The sequence below is a fragment of the Delphinapterus leucas genome, chromosome X (assembly GCF_059928025.1).
Source record: "Delphinapterus leucas isolate spDelLeu-1000000601 "Yukka" chromosome X, BTC_Dleu_Yukka2, whole genome shotgun sequence".
Lineage (NCBI taxonomy): Eukaryota > Metazoa > Chordata > Mammalia > Artiodactyla > Monodontidae > Delphinapterus > Delphinapterus leucas.
Genome location: NC_143150.1, coordinates 63884280 through 63904540, shown reverse-complemented (window position 1 = coordinate 63904540; position 20261 = coordinate 63884280). Strand labels below are relative to the sequence as shown.

Here is a 20261-nt window from a genome sequence, read left to right as displayed (position 1 = left end):
ATAAAGAATGGCAACAAATTAGTTCAGTTTTTTTTCTTTGAAGATAATTGCTTATAATGACTAATAACTGCCAAACAAAACATCTTTTATAAACCAAGCCAGTTTAGTTTACCTTTCTTTACTGAATTTTAGTTTAATGGACATTTTGTCCATATACAATATCACATCAACTATTAACTGAATGATTTTCTACCTTAAAATTTATGGATACTAAGAACAAACATAAAGTACAGTTTTGCTAATACTTTGTAAGGGATTACAAAAGACAAGGATGATAAGTTACAGGACAAAGAAATAAATTATTGATTGCCATCACCACAGTATTGTTTAAAGAATTAACATTTGTAGTACTGCCTAATGTGTATCTGGTGGTATATGTAAAAACACATTTCCCAACTGTGTTTCTAAATATTTTTGTATGTGATTTTAAAAGTCAATTACCAATGGCGATTTTAATACGTATCAATAGTTTTATTTTTTAGAAAATACTTACAATGCTTTTATGTCAAAGTCTCATATTCTAAATTTAATTAAGATAGGTATAAGAATAACAAATGGGCATACATATAAATAAACAAACACACCTTAACTCTAAACTGCAGGGCCTTTCTACTGTACTTCTTCCATCAATGAATCATAAATTGCCAGTCTTGTTGAAGTTTGCTAAATTAGGTGCACTCTTCATTGCAGAAAGAGAAATGAGGATAAAAGCAAGCAGGAGAGAAATAATGGAAAAGGAAATAATCAAGGATAAGACTATATAAGAAATAAATGTCAAAAAATTTGAGCGCAATCCATATTATACAAAATATAGCACCATGAAAATAATTTAACCTCATAATTAGAATTTAATCAAAACTTGTTAAATTTGGTAAATTAAACTTGGTAAAGAAACTTTACTGAGAGGTGAAAAGCAAAAAAGCATGAAAATATTTTCACACTATTTTTTAAAACAAGCCTTAAAAACCATGTTAGAATATTCTATTTTCAATATAACTTTCATAAACCCTCATGTAACACAAAGATGTTGGGGATGGAGTTAACATTTAAAACAATGAACTTTAAATGTTGAAAGTTCCATTCCTTCCCCCAGAAATAAACTATTTATTTCAGAACTTGAAATGTTGGTAAGTTTTTAAAAGGCTGGATATCAAAGTATACTGAAAATTATACAGGATGTAAGTCTTTTTGTGGATGTGAAAATTCCAGCTTAAAAAAAAGAAAATTCTAACTTTAAAGATAAGTACCAGTTGGTAAATGTGCATAAAATAATTCCCGAGATATATGAGCAAGTAATAAGGTGTTTAATTTTATCACTACCACAACATACAAATTTTGAAAAATGCTCAAAAATGTTTTTATCAAAAAGCTAGAAGTAGCATTCACATCTTTCTCTTTTAATCATTCTGTTATTGTCTGATGACAACCTAGGATTACAAGAAAAACAAAAACAAAGATAAATGACTCAAATTTACTTCAAAGTACTGGAAGGCTGAGTTAGGTATCTGAGCACACAGTTGTGCAGAATAAGATTTATTAATTTTACTCAGTTTCTTAGCCTCTGGGTAAACAAAGTGCTGTATAGTAGAATTCCAGCACAAGCCTGATCTCTGGGAAGGGAAACAGACAAAGAAACACATGAAAGAAGGGCAAATTAGATTTAAAAAAATAGGACACATGTACATGACAAAACCTAGATTGTTTATCTAGAAGGCATAATGATATGGATGATCAAGCAGTATATATACAGGCTAAGTGCTTTACAACAGAGGCAATAAATTGGTAGACAGTGAAAACAGCTGTCTTCCATATAAACTTTTTTTTAATGTCTGAGATAAAGCGTGTCAAGTTGGGGAAAAAAATCTACATATAGACCTATGCATGTGTGTTTGTGTGCGCAGGCGCAAGCGCCCACGTGCACACACACAAACATATCTAGTCATTACATTAATAGGCTAGTGAATGTTTTGGAGAGCATCCTATTGCTGGAAGAGATACACGCAGCAAGCCATAGAAGAAACACACAATTCTGTTTTCATAAACAGATACACATGCTAGGATCTTAAAGCTGGAAATTAAAACATTATTAGCATTCATGAGAAATATTACAATTCTTTGACTGTTAATATCTAGCATAGGAATAGGCTTGTACATGTATATGGTCTCATGGGCCTAAATGTAACTGTTTTTTTCTTAGCAATTCATTTAAGATTTAGACTTTTCTTCAGAATTCTTAGCTCATTTCCTACTTTCTTTGCTATGGCTAAACCCAGATCTTATTTAGGTTTTAAGGACCTCTAAAAAATTAAAGTGATAAAATATCAATGCGATATAAATTACAACACATTCACAGGAGGTGGTATTACAAAAAAAAGCAAAGTATAAATGGGGGGGGAGTCCAGATATAAAAGTAAAAATACTGTCTTCCAAACTTTTATTTTCACACTTATTAAAATAATTTGCATGCAAACAGAAAACAATCTGTTTGTTTTGTAATAAATGATAACTATGCTCATCTAACATACCCTGGTGACTAACTTTAAATCCTAATAACTGAAATCAATATCACAGCAAAATGCTGTTCACTAGTATTTTCACAGTATCTCACTACATATAAAATATGCTTAAAAATGTCTTCAGCCTTATTATTCTAATTATCTAAACCTAGAAAATCTTGACGTTTGGGAAATAAATGTGCCATTTTTATTTTTCAAAATAAATTATAAATAAAGCTTGAGATAGCTAAATCACACAAATGGAAATTCTTCTATATTTTAAGAGGTCGGCTCTTCATAGAAGAATGTCAAAAAATTTTTTTCACACTAAAATGATACACATGATACACATTTGAGTATATCCATGAATTTAAGTAACTATGTTACTTTGAATAGGGTAGGCCAAAGTGTTATTGATTCCAGGAAAACACAGGCACAAATTTAGTCTAAATGTATAAGATATGAATAACTAAAATAGTACATTTTAGCAAAAATCAAATGTAGAGTTTTAAACATGAATGTTTTTGAATCTATATTATGGTTAAAAGTGGCAGCTGAGTTACAACCAGAAGTAATTTTGGTTTAGTGAAAAGTAGACTACAACAACAAAAAAAAATCAGCTTGATCTACTGTCCAGTAACAGAAGTTAGTTCCATTAATAATTCACAATACTAATTCACAATACTTTCTTACAGCCTGAACATCATTTCTACTGCAAGTGAAAATTGCTTAAAGATGTTAGTCCGAGAATAACCCCCACCCAGCCCAACCAAAAAAGCAAAGTTTTGTGTGTACTCCTTCCTCTGCACTTAAGGATTTTCAGATGCATGAAATGATTGAAAGCATGAGACAAATACATTAGCTTAGGAAATATCCTGGGATTACTAAGCATACATTAAAACATTTCTTTTATCCCACAAGTCTGATCTATGCGCAACAAATCGGTTGCTACAAAAACAGAGATCAATATTATCCTTCTCACCTCAAAAAAATCTAAGAATCTAATGAATTAGCGAATTTGCAATCTCTCAAATTTGAGGAGTAAAATTGATCTTGGAACTCAAGCTCACTTACGGAACCATGTGCACTCTACTGCTGTAAACAAGACCATACGGTTTAAAGTTTTTTAATCTATAAAATAATGACTCAAAATGTCAGTGTGCAGTACAACCAGGTTCTATTCTGAAAGATTATCACAGAAGAACCCTTTGGAATGGTATGAGCAGAACCCTATTAAAGTTGATTCAAAATATTAGCTAGCCAAAACATTCCAACTCAAACTAGGTGCTGTGTTACATTTTAAAATTCAAAACTAGTCACTCACAGCTGTTAAATAGTAAGTGGTAGCAGAGATATATAAATAGTAGATCAAGTCTACTTATACAAATATGTTCTAAGAAAAGCCTAATAAGGTAGAGCATACTAAAGAAAGTTTGTTAATTACAACTATTAATTTGAGAGCCAATACAATTATTAACCTCTCAGCTTATAACTTATGAGTATTCATTCCTACCAAGCTTGTTCTATTTCTCCTTAGTAATGAATAACAGCATCTATTTTTCTTAATGTTTCCAGTAGTTATAGTTAATAGAGGTAGCTGAGCTACTATTAAGTTATTATTTGTGGATGAGGATTTTTCAAATGTTTAAGTTATTTTTTAAGCTACACAAGTTCTATTAATGCAATAAAATATAATAGGAAAAAGAAAATGGATGCAAGAAACTTTTGCATTTGGCACCTTGTCTAGATTGATACCTCAAGTATTCCATTTTTAATAAAGTTAATGCACACATCAGGACACACCACAAAGATTTGCTACATATTTACAAGGCACCAACCCTTTCTCACCTTTAACATGAATTAAGCAAATCAATGAAAAGCATATTAAGAATCCCCCACCCCCAAAAAAAACTGTAGTATAAATATATACTTCAGTTCAGTACAATTCATGAAAGTTTGGCCTGGGAAGAGTAAAATAATCCAGATCGTTCTTACAATATAGAAACTGTAAACATTTAATAGCTGCCTTTAGGATTGGTGTATTGTGCAAAAGTTATTATTACTGGTACAGGAATCAAAATGGCAAAAACAAACTATATAAAACTCTGTAAGAAGGTGCTATACTTCTGTGATACAAAAGCAAAAGAGGGATATTCCATTGAGATAAAAATGTCATGCTACTCTTAAGAAGCTGAATGCTCCCTTCATGTAGTAAATCTGTAGTGTGTCTGTGGTGTGTGTGTGTGTGTGTGTGTGTGTGTGTGTGTGTGTGTAGATTTTTTTTAAATTTAAGGCCTAATGAGTAAGGCTTGTTTGAACAAATGAAGTGTGGAGATCAAAAGTCTTGAAACAAATGTATACTGGCATAATGGAAAAGCACCAATGTGAAAGGAAGCAGAAGTCCCCACACAACTTGCTTTGTAGATTTCCTGGTAAATTCCCTGCAGTAGAAGGCCATTAAATTTTTAAAATTATTCTAAATTTATTAACTGTTAATAATTCCATCCCATGAGATGGCTAACCCTGGCTTTTTCTGTCATTTTACGGACTCTGCCTGATCTGGATGTACCAAGATTTAGAGGATCTTCAGTGGACACAAAATTGTCATTATCAGAATCATCATTATATAAAACAGTCCTCCTGCCTTGGTTTCTTGTTTTAATTCGAGGCAGTCTACTGAAACGTCCTGAAAACATAGTATCAAATTCATCATCTGCAATACGTGCACGTTTGGCTCTGGTGGCTCCTCTAGAGGCACCTCTTCCTCCTCTCCCTCTCCCTCTCCCTCTTGTGCCACCTCCACCTCTTCCTCGACTGCCTCGTCCCCTGCCTCCTCTCCCTCTGCCTCCTCTACTCCATCTACCCCATCTGCCCCATCTGCCTCTTCCTCCCGTGCCTCTCGTCTTCCAGTTTCTTTTTCCATTGGCATATTGCTTTCTGAGTTTTCTTTTAGGCCTAGTTTGTATGAATTTGCTATAGTCATGGTCTCCATCTACGTAATCTTGATCTGTTCTGGAAGTTGATTCAGAGTCAGAATCAGAACCACAGGTACTTTCAGAACTTAAACTGGATCCTAACTCTCCACTCTCTGAGGAAGATAAATGTGATTTCTCATTTGTTTCTTTTTTCTCTTTCTCTTCTCTTCCCATGCTCTCATCTTCTTCTGATGCACTAAGTAGTTTTCTCTTGATTCCTGCCCGGGGCTCTCTGCCATCACCATTTGTAAGGGGTCCATCAAGGGAGTGATCTAAATCAAGATGAATAATTTTTAAAGTTAAGCTTTGACATTGATAAGATGGTTATTTAGGTTCAAAAGTAAAATTAAAAGTCTATCAAAATACATTTGGTGCCCAAAGATAGATGGGGTAAAATCATGGAGAGTGCTGGAGTATGAATTTAAACCTGTTTGAAATGAAAGATACTAAGGTTTTAATTTTTATCTGATTGCTTTTTGCAGGGGATGGGGGGAGTGTAGAGGGATGATGGGTGGTGAGGTAGCTAGGTAGAAATTTTAAGGGCTTGAACTCTAGAAGGAATAATCTGGGAACATGTATCAGAATAATTTTATTCATTCATTCAACAAATATTATTGATTACCTACTATCTGCCAGGCATTGTATGGACTTTGGAATATGGCAATGATGAGACAAAGTCCTTGATCTTTGAATTTATATTTTAGTGTGGAAACCCTGATAGACAATGAAGTAAACAAATAGATAATATAACTTCAAGTACTAATATGGGTTATAAAGAAAAAGAAAAGTGGGTAAAAAAAAGAGTGTGAATATATGTATGGGGGTATATTAGATAGGGAAGACTTTTCTGCTGAGGCAGTATTTGAGAAAAGAACTGAATGAAGTGAGATCTGGGGAAAGAACATTCCACTGAAGGAAACAAGAACCCCGTATAATTAGAGTAGAAGAGAAAAATAAGAAGTAGTAGGAGATGACTGCCAGTGGAGAGTTTTAAAGCTAGAGAATGACAGGATCTGATTTACATTTTTAAGAGTGCTATGGTTGCTGTATAGAGAATGGAATATAGGAGGGGAAAGACTGAAAACAGAGATCAGTTGGGAGTACATTGCAATGGCCTAGGTAAGAGATGATGAGAGATGTATCAATAGAGGTGATGATAAGTGATTAGATTTAGAATATTTCCTTCTGGGGGAGCTACCAGAACTAAGCTTCATAGTTCAAACTGACAGAAATTGCTGATGGATTGGATGTCAAGTGTTAAGCACAAAATGAAGATCAAGCACAAAATGAAGATCAACTCCTAGGTTTTATGCCTGAGTAACTTGGTGAATGGTAGAGATATATTGCTAGGTTAGAGAACAATGAAGGAGAATAGGTTTGGGCAATCTGGTGGAAAGAAAAAATCAAGATTCCAGATAGAAATACTACTAGAAATCCAAGTCAAGACATTTGAAAAAGAAAAAGAAAAAAAGCAAGTGGATATACCAGTCCAGAAATCAGGGGAGACTTGGATAGAGTTGGAGATATAATTTTGGAAATTTTCAGTAAAGAGATAACATTTAGTGTAAAGAGAAATAAGAAAGCTCACTGAGAGAGCAAGTAAAGAGAGAGAAGGTGGCTGAGGACTGAGACTTGGTATATTCCAACATTTAAAGATAAAGAACAATTGGCAAAGATAAGCGAGGTAGGAGGAAAACAGGAGAGTGGACTGGAAAAATTGGAGAGAGCAAAGAGTAGGGTTGTATGGTAACCACAATTACAAGATTAGTCTAATAGTCTAGGTGTTATGGACTGAATTTTGTGTGCCCACTCCACCCCGCCAAATACATATGCTGAAGCCCTAACCCCCAATATGACTGTATGTAGAGCCTTTAAGGAATTAATTAAAATTAAATGAAATCATAAGGGTAGGCGGGCCCTAATGCACCAGGACTTGCCTGTGTCCTTATAAGAGAAAGACACACCAGTGTTCACTTGTTCTCCCTGTCTGTGTATGCAAAGAAAAAACTCACACGAGGACACAGGGAGAAGGTAGCCATGAGCAAGCCAGGAAGAAAGCCCTTACCAGACACCAACCCTGCTGGCACCTTGATCTTGGATTTTGAGCCTCCAGAACTGTGAGAAAATAAATGTCTGTTGTAGGTATATGAAAAGGTGCTCAACATCTCTAACCATCAGGGAAATGTAAATCAAAAACACAATCAGATATCACCTCACACCTGTTAGGGTTGCTAATATCAAAATGATAAAAGATAACTAGTGTTGGCGAGGATGTGGAGAAAAGGGAACCCTTGTACACTGTTGGAGAAAAAGTAAATTAGTACAGCCATTATGGAAATCAGTACGGAGGTTCCCTAAAAAAAACTAAAAATAGAACTACCATTTGATCCAGCAAACCCACTTCTGGATATATACCCAAAGAAATTGAAATCAGCATCTTGAAGAGATATCTGTATTCCCATGTTCAGTGTAGCATTATTCACAACAGTCAAGACATGGAAACAACCTGTATGCCTTTCCACAGATGAATGGATAAAAGAAGGAAATATTGCCATTTACGACAACATGCATGGAGCTGGAGGACATTATGCTAAGCAAAATATGCAAGATACAGAAAGAGAAATATTGCATGACATCACTTATATCTATAATCTAAAACAGTCATACTCATAGAGGGAGAGAGTAGGATGGAGGTTGCCAGGGGATGGAGGGAAGAAAAATGGGGAGGTGTTGGTTAAAGGGTACAAAGATTCAGTTATTCTGGATATCAAATGTACAGCATGGTGACTACAGTTAACAATACTGTATTGTATACCTGAAATTTGCTATGAGGATAGACCTTAAATCTTCTCAACACACACACACATTCACACACACTCGGTAACTATGTAGAGGTGATGGATATGTTAATTAGTTTGATTGTCATGACCATTTCATAGTGTATATGTATATCAAAATATCAAATTGTACGCTTTAAATATATACAATTTTTATATGTCAAATGGTATCTCAATATAGCTGCTAAAAGTGAATATCTGTTGTTTAAGCCAATCTGTGGTGTCTTGCTGTGACAGCCCATGTTGACTACTATACTAGGCTAGAGACTATGGGGATAGCAATACAAACTGTAGCAAGAGATTTGAGTGATACTAAAAAGTTGTAGAATTCACAAAACTTAGCAACTGACATTTATGAAGGATAAAAGGTGAGTCAAAGAACACTGTAAGATTTTAAGTTGGATGACTCAGAAGATGATGGTGCCATTAACGAAAATAGTGAGTGCAAAAAAATGAAGCAAGCTTGAAACATAAAAATGGATGATAAGCACTCAAGGGAAATTTTTTAAAGAAGTACTGGAAATGAGACTGGTAGAATAAAGAGATATTAGGGCTAGATATATGAATTTGGAGTCATCAGCATAAAGATGATGGATGTAGTTTTTAAATTCCTTTATTTGTAGAAGACAAAAAAAGTGAGAAACTGCAAATAGGAGGCATGAAAGGCCAAAGAAAAGACAAAATATAGATATATAGGAGAAACAGAGATATAGGATCAGTAGAGTATAGAAGCCAGGCAGTGGAGTTCCTAGAGGGGGTAGTCAATAGCATGCAATGATATAGAGAGATCAAGGAGATGGGGACTAAGAAAAGGACACTGGTTGGTCACTGAAGATTACTGGTGGTTCGGGGGAGAAAAGCTTTTGGAGAGTGGTATGGGCAGAGGCCAGACTACAAAGCATAAAGGAATGTTTAGATGGAAAGAAAATAGAGGTAGGAAGTATAAGCTATTCTTTCTAAAAGCTTGACAGTGAAGGAAAGGGCAAAAAGAGAAATGCCATGAGTATGCAATGTGCAGCAGGATCAGAGGAGAGGGTAAAGATATAAATTGGAAAAATAAAGGTACTAATTATTTTAAAGTAATCTGAAGTTTCAATATTTCTCACATAACTGATATAAAATATATCTTTAGAACATCTATTTTTAAGTTATTTGATATTTCAATAACAATGGATAAGCTACTTAATCTTTCATTAAAAATTTATATAAAATAGAAATATATATTCCAATAAAGATATTTATAAAAGCATATTAATCATTCTTCACAAACTTCAAATAGATGAACATATTAGAACTTTCTGTGAACATGCTCAGGGTCCATAACATAGGACTAAGTATAAGAAGAAAGTCTGCATAACAACAATAACCTTCCAGTATTTATAACTGATGCCCTCAGACATAGTCCAAAATGGATGTACCTGATAATGAATTATTAGGTCAGGGATTTCTTTTTAAGCAGTGAAAATTATTCTTCAAATAAAAGTTATATGAAAGCTCATCACATGAAATAAAAAAACAGAGTTGTTCTGGTTGAAAGGAGAAAGCTCTTCTGAGTATTTTTGAAGTACCTCTTTGGATTACCCAGAAATAGGTAGAACAGTCTGAAAACCCCTGAATTATTGAGACAGCAGGCCCCCGAAGGAAGAGAATATCTGAGTAACATAACTGGGAAACCAAAGGAAGGTTTTAGAAGTGGATGTTGACTGAAAGAAGGCTCACTTTTCAACACAAACCCTTTTGTAAAATTGGAGTAGCCCTAAAAAATATGAGGCCTATTTAAAGGTGATTTTGGATTTTTTTCCTCTCTTATTAATATGGTTTAATAATATGAAAAACCCTAAATGTGTCAAACAGTCTAGTTTTTATGTGCTTGGGGAAAGATCTCTTCATTTAGTTTTTTCTCCCTACTCATTTTAAATTTTATTTTAAAAGACTAAGATATGTTTGGAAATCTGCATATGAAATCCTATCTGACTCAAGTCTGACAATATTGAAATCCTCATTAACTATAAGAACATGCTAATTTTTACTACCTAAATATATCAGCTTTTAAATGATTTGTCTGCCATCATAAAGGAAAAAAGAATAAATGCCCTGTCCATATTTATTTCTTACCTTGTTTAATCGGCAAAACTTTATTTCGAAATGATTTGGCTTTCCCTGGGTCATGGCTATTTCCACTTCGGCTATATCCACTGAAGCTCGATGAAGAAAATGGCCCATCCAGTTCATCATCAAGTAAGTACAGTGACAGCCCTTCAGCAGCATCTGAAACTTACATTTAAAAAGATTGTAATGTTAACATAATTATGTTTTCAGAAAAATTTAACAGGCTGTTTTTAAAACTATATCTCAGTTATTTCACTCTAACATCAAAATTACAAATTGTTTAAAGAAAATATGAATATTTTGAGAACAAATGTTTTATTACATCATTAAGCTTTCAAGCAGTTTGTCAGAAAAACTTGTCCAAGAAAACCACCTCCCCACATTATGAATCTTCAACTCTTAGGTTGGCAAATATATTATAGATGAGTGGTCTGAGATATTACAGATGTTAAAAATCATAAAGTCACATAATTTTAAAACTAAGTGACTTTAAAATTCATCTAGTCTTAACACCCTTACTTTAAAAATGAAGAAACTAAGTCCTATGACCTAATGTCTTACCCAGGGCCACAGAGAACTGGGGATAAAATGCAACTTTTCTATTGATACATCCAAATCCACTGCTCCTTGCATTATAAACCATGCTGCCTCTTCTATATTCTTTAGTTAAACTAAAATACAGAACACCAAAAACAAAAGACATATTTACCAGGAGATGAGAAAGGAGAGCTAGTCCTGGCATAAGACACTGAGGTATTCTGGTCATTTTTAGGCTGTAACTTCATTTGTTTCTGTTTCCCTTTTGGACTATAAGTAAAAATATATAATAATGAACAAATTTTTCTATTAGCAATATATTATGATAGTATGATACAAAATGCTTAAGCTAAGCAAAGAAGAAATGCAATATAATTTAAGTGAAATAATTCAAATTGGTAATAGGACAAAGTTAAATTTCAATCATTAAAATTAAAAAAAAAAAGGTTTTGGTATAGTAAAATCCATTTAAAAAAGCTTTGGGTTACCAGCTCCACCTTTACACAGGTATAAGAGTTCTAACAACAACAAAAAAATCTCTTGGATTCCCTCAAAGTAGTCAATAAACTTTAAGAAGTGAGGTAATACATACAAGATGCTTTGAAAACTAAACTGTTATGTCAATGTAATATACCTAGGAGCTCTGCTACTAGATAATGAACTGCTGCTGCTTCTTAGACGTTTTCTGTACCGTGGCCTTCTCCTCTTCTGACTCTGGATTGCTGACTTATATTCAGAGATGATATTTTTAATATGACTTTCAAATAAGGCAGATAATCGCAATGTCATGCTATAGATCTGAAAAGGTAGAAATTAGTCTTGTTTTACCAACTACTTTAATTATATAAAAATAACAGGTTATAAACATGCCTGAACAATATCAACATCATCCTTTCAGACATAATATATGTGCTTCTTACACTTGAAAAATTCTTCCTGAAGAATTAAAACAAAATATCATTTTCACCTACAAATTAATAAAGATTTTTAAAAGATAATATACAATGTTGGGAAGGGGAGGGAAAAACATTCTTATACATTGCCAGTGGGTATTTTAACCTGAACAACATTCTAAGGACAATCTGCAATATTTGCCAAAAACCTTAAAATATATACATCCTTTGGCTAATAATTTCATCTTTAGGAATTTATCCTAAGGAAATATCAGAGAATTACACACACAAAATAATTACGTTCAAGGATGTTAAAGATGTTAGCCACAGCATTATCCATTTAAAGTGAAAAACTAAAAACAACCTAAATCTCTAGCACTAGGACGCTGGTTAAACAACACAAAACCACCTACACAAAACCACCTACTCTTCTGTTTTCAAAGAGTAATAATAAGATGGAAAAATGTTCATAATATATATTTTTAAAAAGGCTTCAAAATATAAAACCTACTGTTTAAAGATTATACAAACATTTATCAGTACACATGTAAACGTAGAAAATAAATCAAGTGTGAAAAATTATGTGTACAGAAATCAGTGAAAATTCATTTCATATGAAGTGGAAGTGAGCATGTATATACCTACTGTGCAATTGATTTAAAAGTTAATCAGTTACTAGTGATTAGAAAACACAAAAATTATTACTTTTTTGTTCTCAAGGTGTTTAAGTACTGACAAAACACAGAGAAAGTATTAAATGTGAGTATGAATAAACAGTTATAATTTCCCAATATAGTTCACTAATTTGTTATAATAAAGGGAACATAAATATTCAGAGCTAATCTAAATATTTCATATAAATTAATCCTGTCAACCACTTTTATTTATCAAATTATTTATTGGACATATTAAAGAGTACTCAAATTTCTACCACTCCTTTCCTTGACTTCTCTCTGGCAAATACAGGTATTACTTAAGAGTAAAGAAGAGGCAGGTAGGAGAAAGGAAGTAGGGCTTAATTTCAGAATGACTATGCTAAATGTATCTTTAATGCATGCTTAATAAACTGTTTCAGAGAAAGTACTGAGAATCAAACTTTAGAAACTATGTCAGAATGGTAGTACATACTTGTTTAGCAATTTTAAAACTGGTGAAAGAAAATTGCCTGATATATATAACTAAACACTTAGGTAATTAATCCACCTAATATTGTTTTTTTCATACCCTTGACTTTTTATTAGAGGTATAAGCTTTGGAGTTGCTGAATATTTGGCGAACATCCTTATAAAATTCCAGAGGACTACCATAGTTTCCTGCTTCCAAAGTTTCTTTCACAGTGCTGAAGTCCATAGGAGTGTCTATAACATGACAATCCTACAAAGAAGAATGTGTTATTAAACACACAGGCTGAGTAACAACACTACATAATACAATGGGACTGAGATTTGCATCATCATGAAACAAACACACTGCTCTTTAATTTGCCAGTTACCTCTTTGTAGTCCCAAACCATCCATTTAATAGAGGTCTTTTGGTGGCTCAGGGAAACAGCAGGGGTCTGTGGGAGGGTCTTAGCCCTCACCCTTCAATAGAAAACCATATGACTCTCTCAAGGGACAGAACAGAAAATCCACAGCCACTGGCTTCATCTCTACATAGATGGGAATATCTTGGAAATAGGTAGCTAATTTGTGACATGGAACTATTTAATTCTGTGTGAATAATCCCATCTTCTACTTTCATTGAGCAATGTGCCAGGAAGTTGGCATGAGGGCATTCTACCTAAACTGTCATTAGTTGAAGGTCAAAATCAAATTGGCCATGTTTGTGCCTTTCTCCTATCTTTCTGTTTTTAAATAAATGTGACACTTGTGCTTCATCTAAAGTCTTAAGTCTCAGATTCATGATTAGTTTGATCTTTATTAGTTAGGGGTAGGAGAAGATTCTTTCTATTTTAATCTAAATCTTTCAAGTCTAGTTAAGATATTCCTAGGGTTATCATATGGAATTACATCTGAAATTTATACTTATGTATACCACAGCCACCAATAATAAACATGTTCTGGAGTGAAAACCATAGTCAATATTAGATCCTTCATCCTACTTAGAATCATTAAGAAATAAAAGCACAACATTTCTCTCAAAGGAGAAGCCAAAGGGCCAGATGAAGGGGCAGAAGAAAGGTATTATAAAAAGAGAAAGTATTTTTCAAAGTATGAGAAATCACAGTTGATCTTAATGTATCTTCTTAAATTTTTTTGCTTAAATCATAAAAACCAAAGTGTATTCCAACATAATATGGCTTATGAAACAAAGATTTTCATAGAGAAAAAATATTGGAACTTCATGCAATACAGTGACCAAAACTCAAAAGACCCAGTCAGCCTGCTGAATAAAGTCCCACTGGGAACAATCAGCTGCAGTTACAGACATAATTATGTTGTGTAATTGATGTTTTCTACTCTGCTACAGTAGCTTTAGAACTATAGAAACAAACATCTACCCAGATGCTACAAAGAACTCTCCAGAGCATGTGTTGTTTAAAAGCCAAAAAATAAACAACCAAAATCTCAAACAAAGGTAAAAAGATAGTAAGCAAAGTTGAAAAATAGCTTTATAAATTATAAAAGGTTTGTTTACAGTATGGGGATTTAAAAAAGTAAAACAACACAAAAACAACTAGAACATATATGTCTTTTAAGAGACTTCTAGGCCTACCTCACAAAGAGATGGATCTTGTTGTCGTTCTGGAATAACTGACTCAGAGGATTCGCCCTCTTGCTCTTGATGGCCCTATTAGGGTAAAGAAGATATATTGTATTTCCAGACCACCATAACAAAATATCAAGACTTGAAATGCAATTATGATTTAAAGCTCAAAGATCCATAAATAGGAATTATGTTTTTACTAACTATAATTTAAGATGAAGGAATTCTACATTCACCATTCTCCTCTACCATGAAAAATACAAAACTAATTTATTCTACCTAAACCCCCTACAAAAACAAATCAAGTTTTGTTGAATGTAATTTTGTTCCTTATTTGAATAATATTTTTTCCCAACTGAAACCTGTTTATGCAGAGAATATTGATGTTTACTAATTTCAGAGGATAGTTTGATGTATTTCTGAAATATTGCTGTACCTTTTTTCTGAAAAAGCTAAAACAGATTTGCTATCTATACTAAAAGGTTATTCAACATGTAAATAGATATACTCCTAGAAAAGGTATCCTGTAATTTAAGTTCTCAAGCTTTTATCTTTGATGAAAAGTAATATGGTATATTGATTACTCTAAGTGATCATATTTAATAACTTATTTATTGTAAATTAAATAGGGCTGACATATGTTATCAAGGGTCTCCAGTGTGTAGAAGTTTATTAGAAGTTAATAAAATGCATTAAACAAATACGCAAAATAAAAGCAGCAAGGAAATGCAAAGATGTTTAGATTAAAATTTGGTTTACAACTGTGTAATTTACAAAGTACATGTCAGGCATTTTAAAAAGTCATGAGTAATCACACTACACACTTTCACAATTCAAAGATATACAAACAAAGAAGGAAGAAGGAAGGAAGGAAGAGAGGGGGGAAGGGCTCTTAACTAGAACTTAGCATGGACATTTATGGGAAATTACATATTGGTAATTAGTTAAATAACTATACTTACTGGGTAGGAAAGAGGATCAGATGGCTGTCGAAATGGCTCTGAGTCTTCACGTTCATAAATGAGGCCCAACAGTTCTGTGCATTGTTTTCTCCAAGCATCAGGATTACACTTTAAAGACAGCCTTCTGCCTCGGCATTTGACCTGTAGATTTTAAAAGAATTATATCTAAAAGCTCTTTCCTTAAGTCTTCATTGATTTTCTCCTGTCTTCCTATGTTAATATATATCTATATAAGATAGAGCAGCTGCTATTTAAAAATTTCTTAGTTTAGATTAAACATCATTCTCCCTGGCAAAAATATAAACAAATAAAAACTGGATATTATATTCTTAGAAACAGCAATAATTCTAGCATTCTGAATTCTCATTTTAAGAAAATCTACAAGGTCAGTAATTTTAATACCTTAGTCTTTGCTGCTAGCTAAGAATATTTGACAATGGCACTGTAATTTTCTCAAAATAACAATTGAACAATTGAACAATTGAATTCTTAAGTAAATCCTTTGTGGTCATAATATATTCTTGCCTTTACTATTTGATGCCTTTTTTACACAATCTGTTTCAGTATTTGAAAGGGAACATTTTCCTTATATACAACAAATGTTTGTCTAATTATCATAAAGGAGAAGTGTGCAGAACAGAGTTAACATAACAGACCTGAGGCTATCTTTAGCAGGGCTTGCTTATAAGGTTGGCCCTTGACTGGCATCTAGGAACTTGGTACTTGAACTCTTTTCTAAATAATAAAGGTGGTTTACTGTGCCCACACTGTTTGTACAAAGAATGTCACTTGTGCTGAACATTCACTTTCCTGTACATTTCCTATGCTTTCCTGCTTTCTGTGAGTCTGGAATCTTGGCATGTGCTAGCTAGATGGGGTCTACATAACAAACTCCCAATAAATTCTTTGGGAGATCAGTCTCTAATCACACACATGTTGCTACATTTTCACTGTGGGAAAAGAATGTACTCTGTGTGGCCCTTCAGAGGAGAGAGAGAACATAAAGAAACCTGCACATGGATTCCTCCAGACTCTGCCTGTATCTTTTTCCTTGTGATCCAGCTGTGTATCCTTACTGTGTCACTGTCATAAACCTTAGCGATGAGTTAACAAGTATATATACTGAGTTCCATAAGTCTTTCTAGCAACTCTCCAAATATGTGGAGTTGGTCTTAGGGATCCCTGACACAGGAAGCCTGAATTTTTTTCTTATCAGCAGTTCATTTATCCACTTACCCTTCTTCCAGATGAAGTACCAGGACCATCTGAATCTAAATCAACAATTTCTGTATCCTAAAATTAAAAAGGAAGAGTGGGAGAAGATATTAAGTTATATTCAGTCTTACAAATTAAATAAAATTTACAAAGAAATGGCAAATATAATCACAATTAACTCCCTCATTGGAGCAGGCAACAGAACAAAGATGAGAGGGAGACTCACTCCAAATTTCACCTACATGCTATATACAATTTGGAAAATATACTGGGAGAAGAAGAGTAAATGAGGTTTCTCTTTAAATCAGAATAGGAAATGAGGGGGAAAGTACAATGATTGGTATCTAAAGTTGTACCTAAATGTTAGTATTTTTTAAAGAAACTTATTTTATATGACATGATAATTTAATATACTATAATCATGAATTACTCATTATTAATCTTTTGCTACTTCAAGAAATATATCTCTTTTCTATAGGGAAAATATGAATGTGTATTAAAACATAAGATTCAGTTAAGTATCCCTCTGAGGGTTAGTTTTTTAATACAAAGAGGCAAGGCCCACACACCACTATTAACTTGCTGATGGTGAAGCACACTGGTAATGCCTCAGAGAATCTAGAAAATGGCTACAAGTGAACTTATCTACAAAACAGAAATAGAGTTACAGATGTAGAAAATAAACTTATGGTTACCAGGCGGGTAAGGGTGGGGGAGCGATAAATTGGAAGATTGGGATTGACATATACACACTACTATATATAAAATAGATAACTAATAAGGACCTACTGTCTAGCACAGGGAACTGTACTCAGTACTCTGTAATGGCCTATATGGGAAAATAATCTAAAAAAGAGTGGATATATGTATATGTATAACAGATTCACTTTGCTGTACACCTGAAACTAACACAACATTGCAAATCAACTATACCCCAATAAATTTTTTTTTAAAAAAGAAAGCAAAGTAGCTCATGAGCCATTGGTTTCCCTTTCTAAAATTGCTGAATTACATTTTACTTTAATTTTCTATTCTAACCCAGAGTACCATTCTGAGGTGAGCAACATCCATCCATGATAAAAACTCCCTGGGGGGTTAATATCCAAAAGATATAACAAAATAGGTATAGATTTTATTTCAACATAATAAAGGCCATATATGACAAACTCACAGCTAACTTCATGGTCAATGGAAAAAAACCCAAAAGCTTTTCCTCTAAGATCAGGAATGAGACAAGGATGTCCACTCTTTTATTTTATTTAACATAGTATTGGAAGCCCTAGCTAGAACAATTAGTCAAGAAAAACAAAAGACATCCAAATTAAAAAGGAAGAAGTAATACTGTCTCTGTTAGCAGATGACATAATACTACATATAGAAAACTCTAAATACTCCACCAAAAAACTGCTAGAACTAATCAACAAATTCAGTAAAGTTGCAGGATACAAAATCAATATACAAAAATAAGTTGTGTTTCTATACACTAATAATGGGCTATCAGAAAGAGAAATTAAGAAAATAATGCCATTTATAATTGCATCAAAAAGAATAAAATACCTAGGAATAAATTTAACCAAGGAGTTGAAAGATCTGGACACTGAAACCTATAATACATTGATGAAACAGAAGAATACACAAATAAATGGAAAGATAGTCCATGCTCATGGATTCGGAAAATTAATATCGTTAAAATGTTTGTACTACTCAAAGCAATATACAGATTCAACACAATTTCCAACAGCATTTTTTGCAGAAATAGAAAATAATCTTAAAATTCATATGGAACCATATAAAAGAATTCTAATAGCAACCTTGAGAAAGAAGAACAGAGCTGGAGGCATCACACCTCCTGATACCAAACTATATTACAAAGATATAGTAATCACAAGAGTATGGTATTGACATAAAACACACAGATCAATGGAACAGAATAGAGCACAGAAATAAACCCATGCATATTGGTCAATTAATTTACAACAGAGGAGCCAAGAATATAAAATAGGGAAAGCATAGTTTCTTCAATAAATTGTGCTGGGAAAAGTGGATATCCACCTGCAAAAGAATGGAACTGGACACCTATCTTACACCATACATTAAACACAACTCAAAATGGATTAAGGACTTGGATGTAAGACATGAAACCATAAAGCTCCTAAGAGAGGACTTCCCTGGTGGTGCAGTGGTTGAGAGTCCGCCTGCCGAGGCAGGGGACACGGGTTCGTGACCCGGTCCAGGAAGATCCCACATGCCGCGGAGTGGCTGGGCCCGTGAGACATGGCCGCTGAGCCTGTGCGTCTGGAGCCTGTGCTCCACAACAGGAGAGGCCGCAACAGTGAGAGGCCCGTGTACCGCAAAAAAAAACAACAAAAAAAAACAACTCCTAAGAAAAAACACAGGGGTGTAAGCTGCTTGACATTGGTCTTGACAATGATGTTTTTGGATGTGACAAAATGCAAAGGTAATAAAAGGCAACAAAAGCAAAAATAAACAAGTGGAACTACATCAGACTAGAAAGCTTCTGCACAGTAAAGAAAACCATCAACAAAATGAAAGGCAATGTACCAAATGGGAGAAAATATTTGCAAATCATATATTTGATAGGGGAAAATATCCAAAAGATATAAACAACTTGATAGCAAAAGAACAAATAATCCAATTAAAAAATGGGCAGAGAAACTGAATATTTTTCAAAGGAGACATCCAAATGGCCAATGGGTACATGAAAAGGCACTCAACATCACTAATCATCAGGGAAAAGCAAATGAAAACCACAGTGAAATATCACCTCACACCTGTTAGAATGGTTATTATCAAATAGACAAAGAAATAACAAGTGCTGGCGAGGATGTGGAGAAAAGAGAGTCCTTGTGCACTGTTGGTAGGAATGTAAATCGGTACAGCCACTATGGAAAACAGTATGGAGGTTCCTCAAAAAATTAAAAACAGAACTACCATATGATCCAGCAATGTCACTTATGGGTATATATCTAAAGGAAATAAAAACAAGATATCAAAGATATAAAGTTGTACTCCCATGTTCATTGCAGTATTATTCACAATAGCTAAGATATGGAAACAATCTGTCTGTCAACAGATGAATGGACAGAGAAGATATGGTATATATATATATACACAATGGAATATTATTCAGCCTTAAGAAAGAAGGTAATTCTGCCATTTGTGACAATGCAGATGGACCTTGAGGGCATTATGCTAAGTGAAATAAGTCAGACAAAGAAAGACAAATACTGCATGGTATCACTCATATGTAGAATCTTTAAAAAAAGGGAAAGTCAAACTCATAGAAACAGAGTACAGAAAAGCAGTTGGGTGGTGGACCAGATGGTGGGGGGGAATATGGAGAGGGTGGTAAAAGGATACAAACTTCCAGCTAGAAGATGAATAAGGTCTGAGGATATAAGGATCTAATGTAAACCATGGTGACTATAATTGATAACACTGTATTGTACAACTGCAATTTACTTAAAGAGTAGAACTTAAATGTTGAAAGAAAGGAAGGAAGGGAAGG

At 33.7% G+C, this 20261-nt stretch overlaps 1 protein-coding gene across 5 annotated transcripts in view; it reads right to left on the bottom strand.

Moving 5' to 3' along the window:
• Window positions 1-448: 448 nt before the first annotated feature.
• Window positions 449-20261, bottom strand: part of BRWD3 (bromodomain and WD repeat domain containing 3) — a 123328-nt gene continuing 103515 nt past the window's right edge. For 4 of the 5 annotated variants that reach the window (XM_022580822.2, XM_022580825.2, XM_089904327.1 and 1 more), the window contains 8 exons: window positions 16754-16810; window positions 15518-15658; window positions 14565-14639; window positions 13071-13220; window positions 11588-11751; window positions 11126-11223; window positions 10423-10581; window positions 449-5742 (listed from right to left, as the gene is read on the bottom strand). In XM_022580822.2, the coding sequence (XP_022436530.1) occupies window positions 4988-5742; window positions 10423-10581; window positions 11126-11223; window positions 11588-11751; window positions 13071-13220; window positions 14565-14639; window positions 15518-15658; window positions 16754-16810 (1599 nt within the window). In that variant the 3' untranslated portion in view covers window positions 449-4987. The remainder of the gene's footprint in view (window positions 5743-10422; window positions 10582-11125; window positions 11224-11587; window positions 11752-13070; window positions 13221-14564; window positions 14640-15517; window positions 15659-16753; window positions 16811-20261) is intronic. The other variant, XM_022580824.2, reaches the window with a different exon arrangement.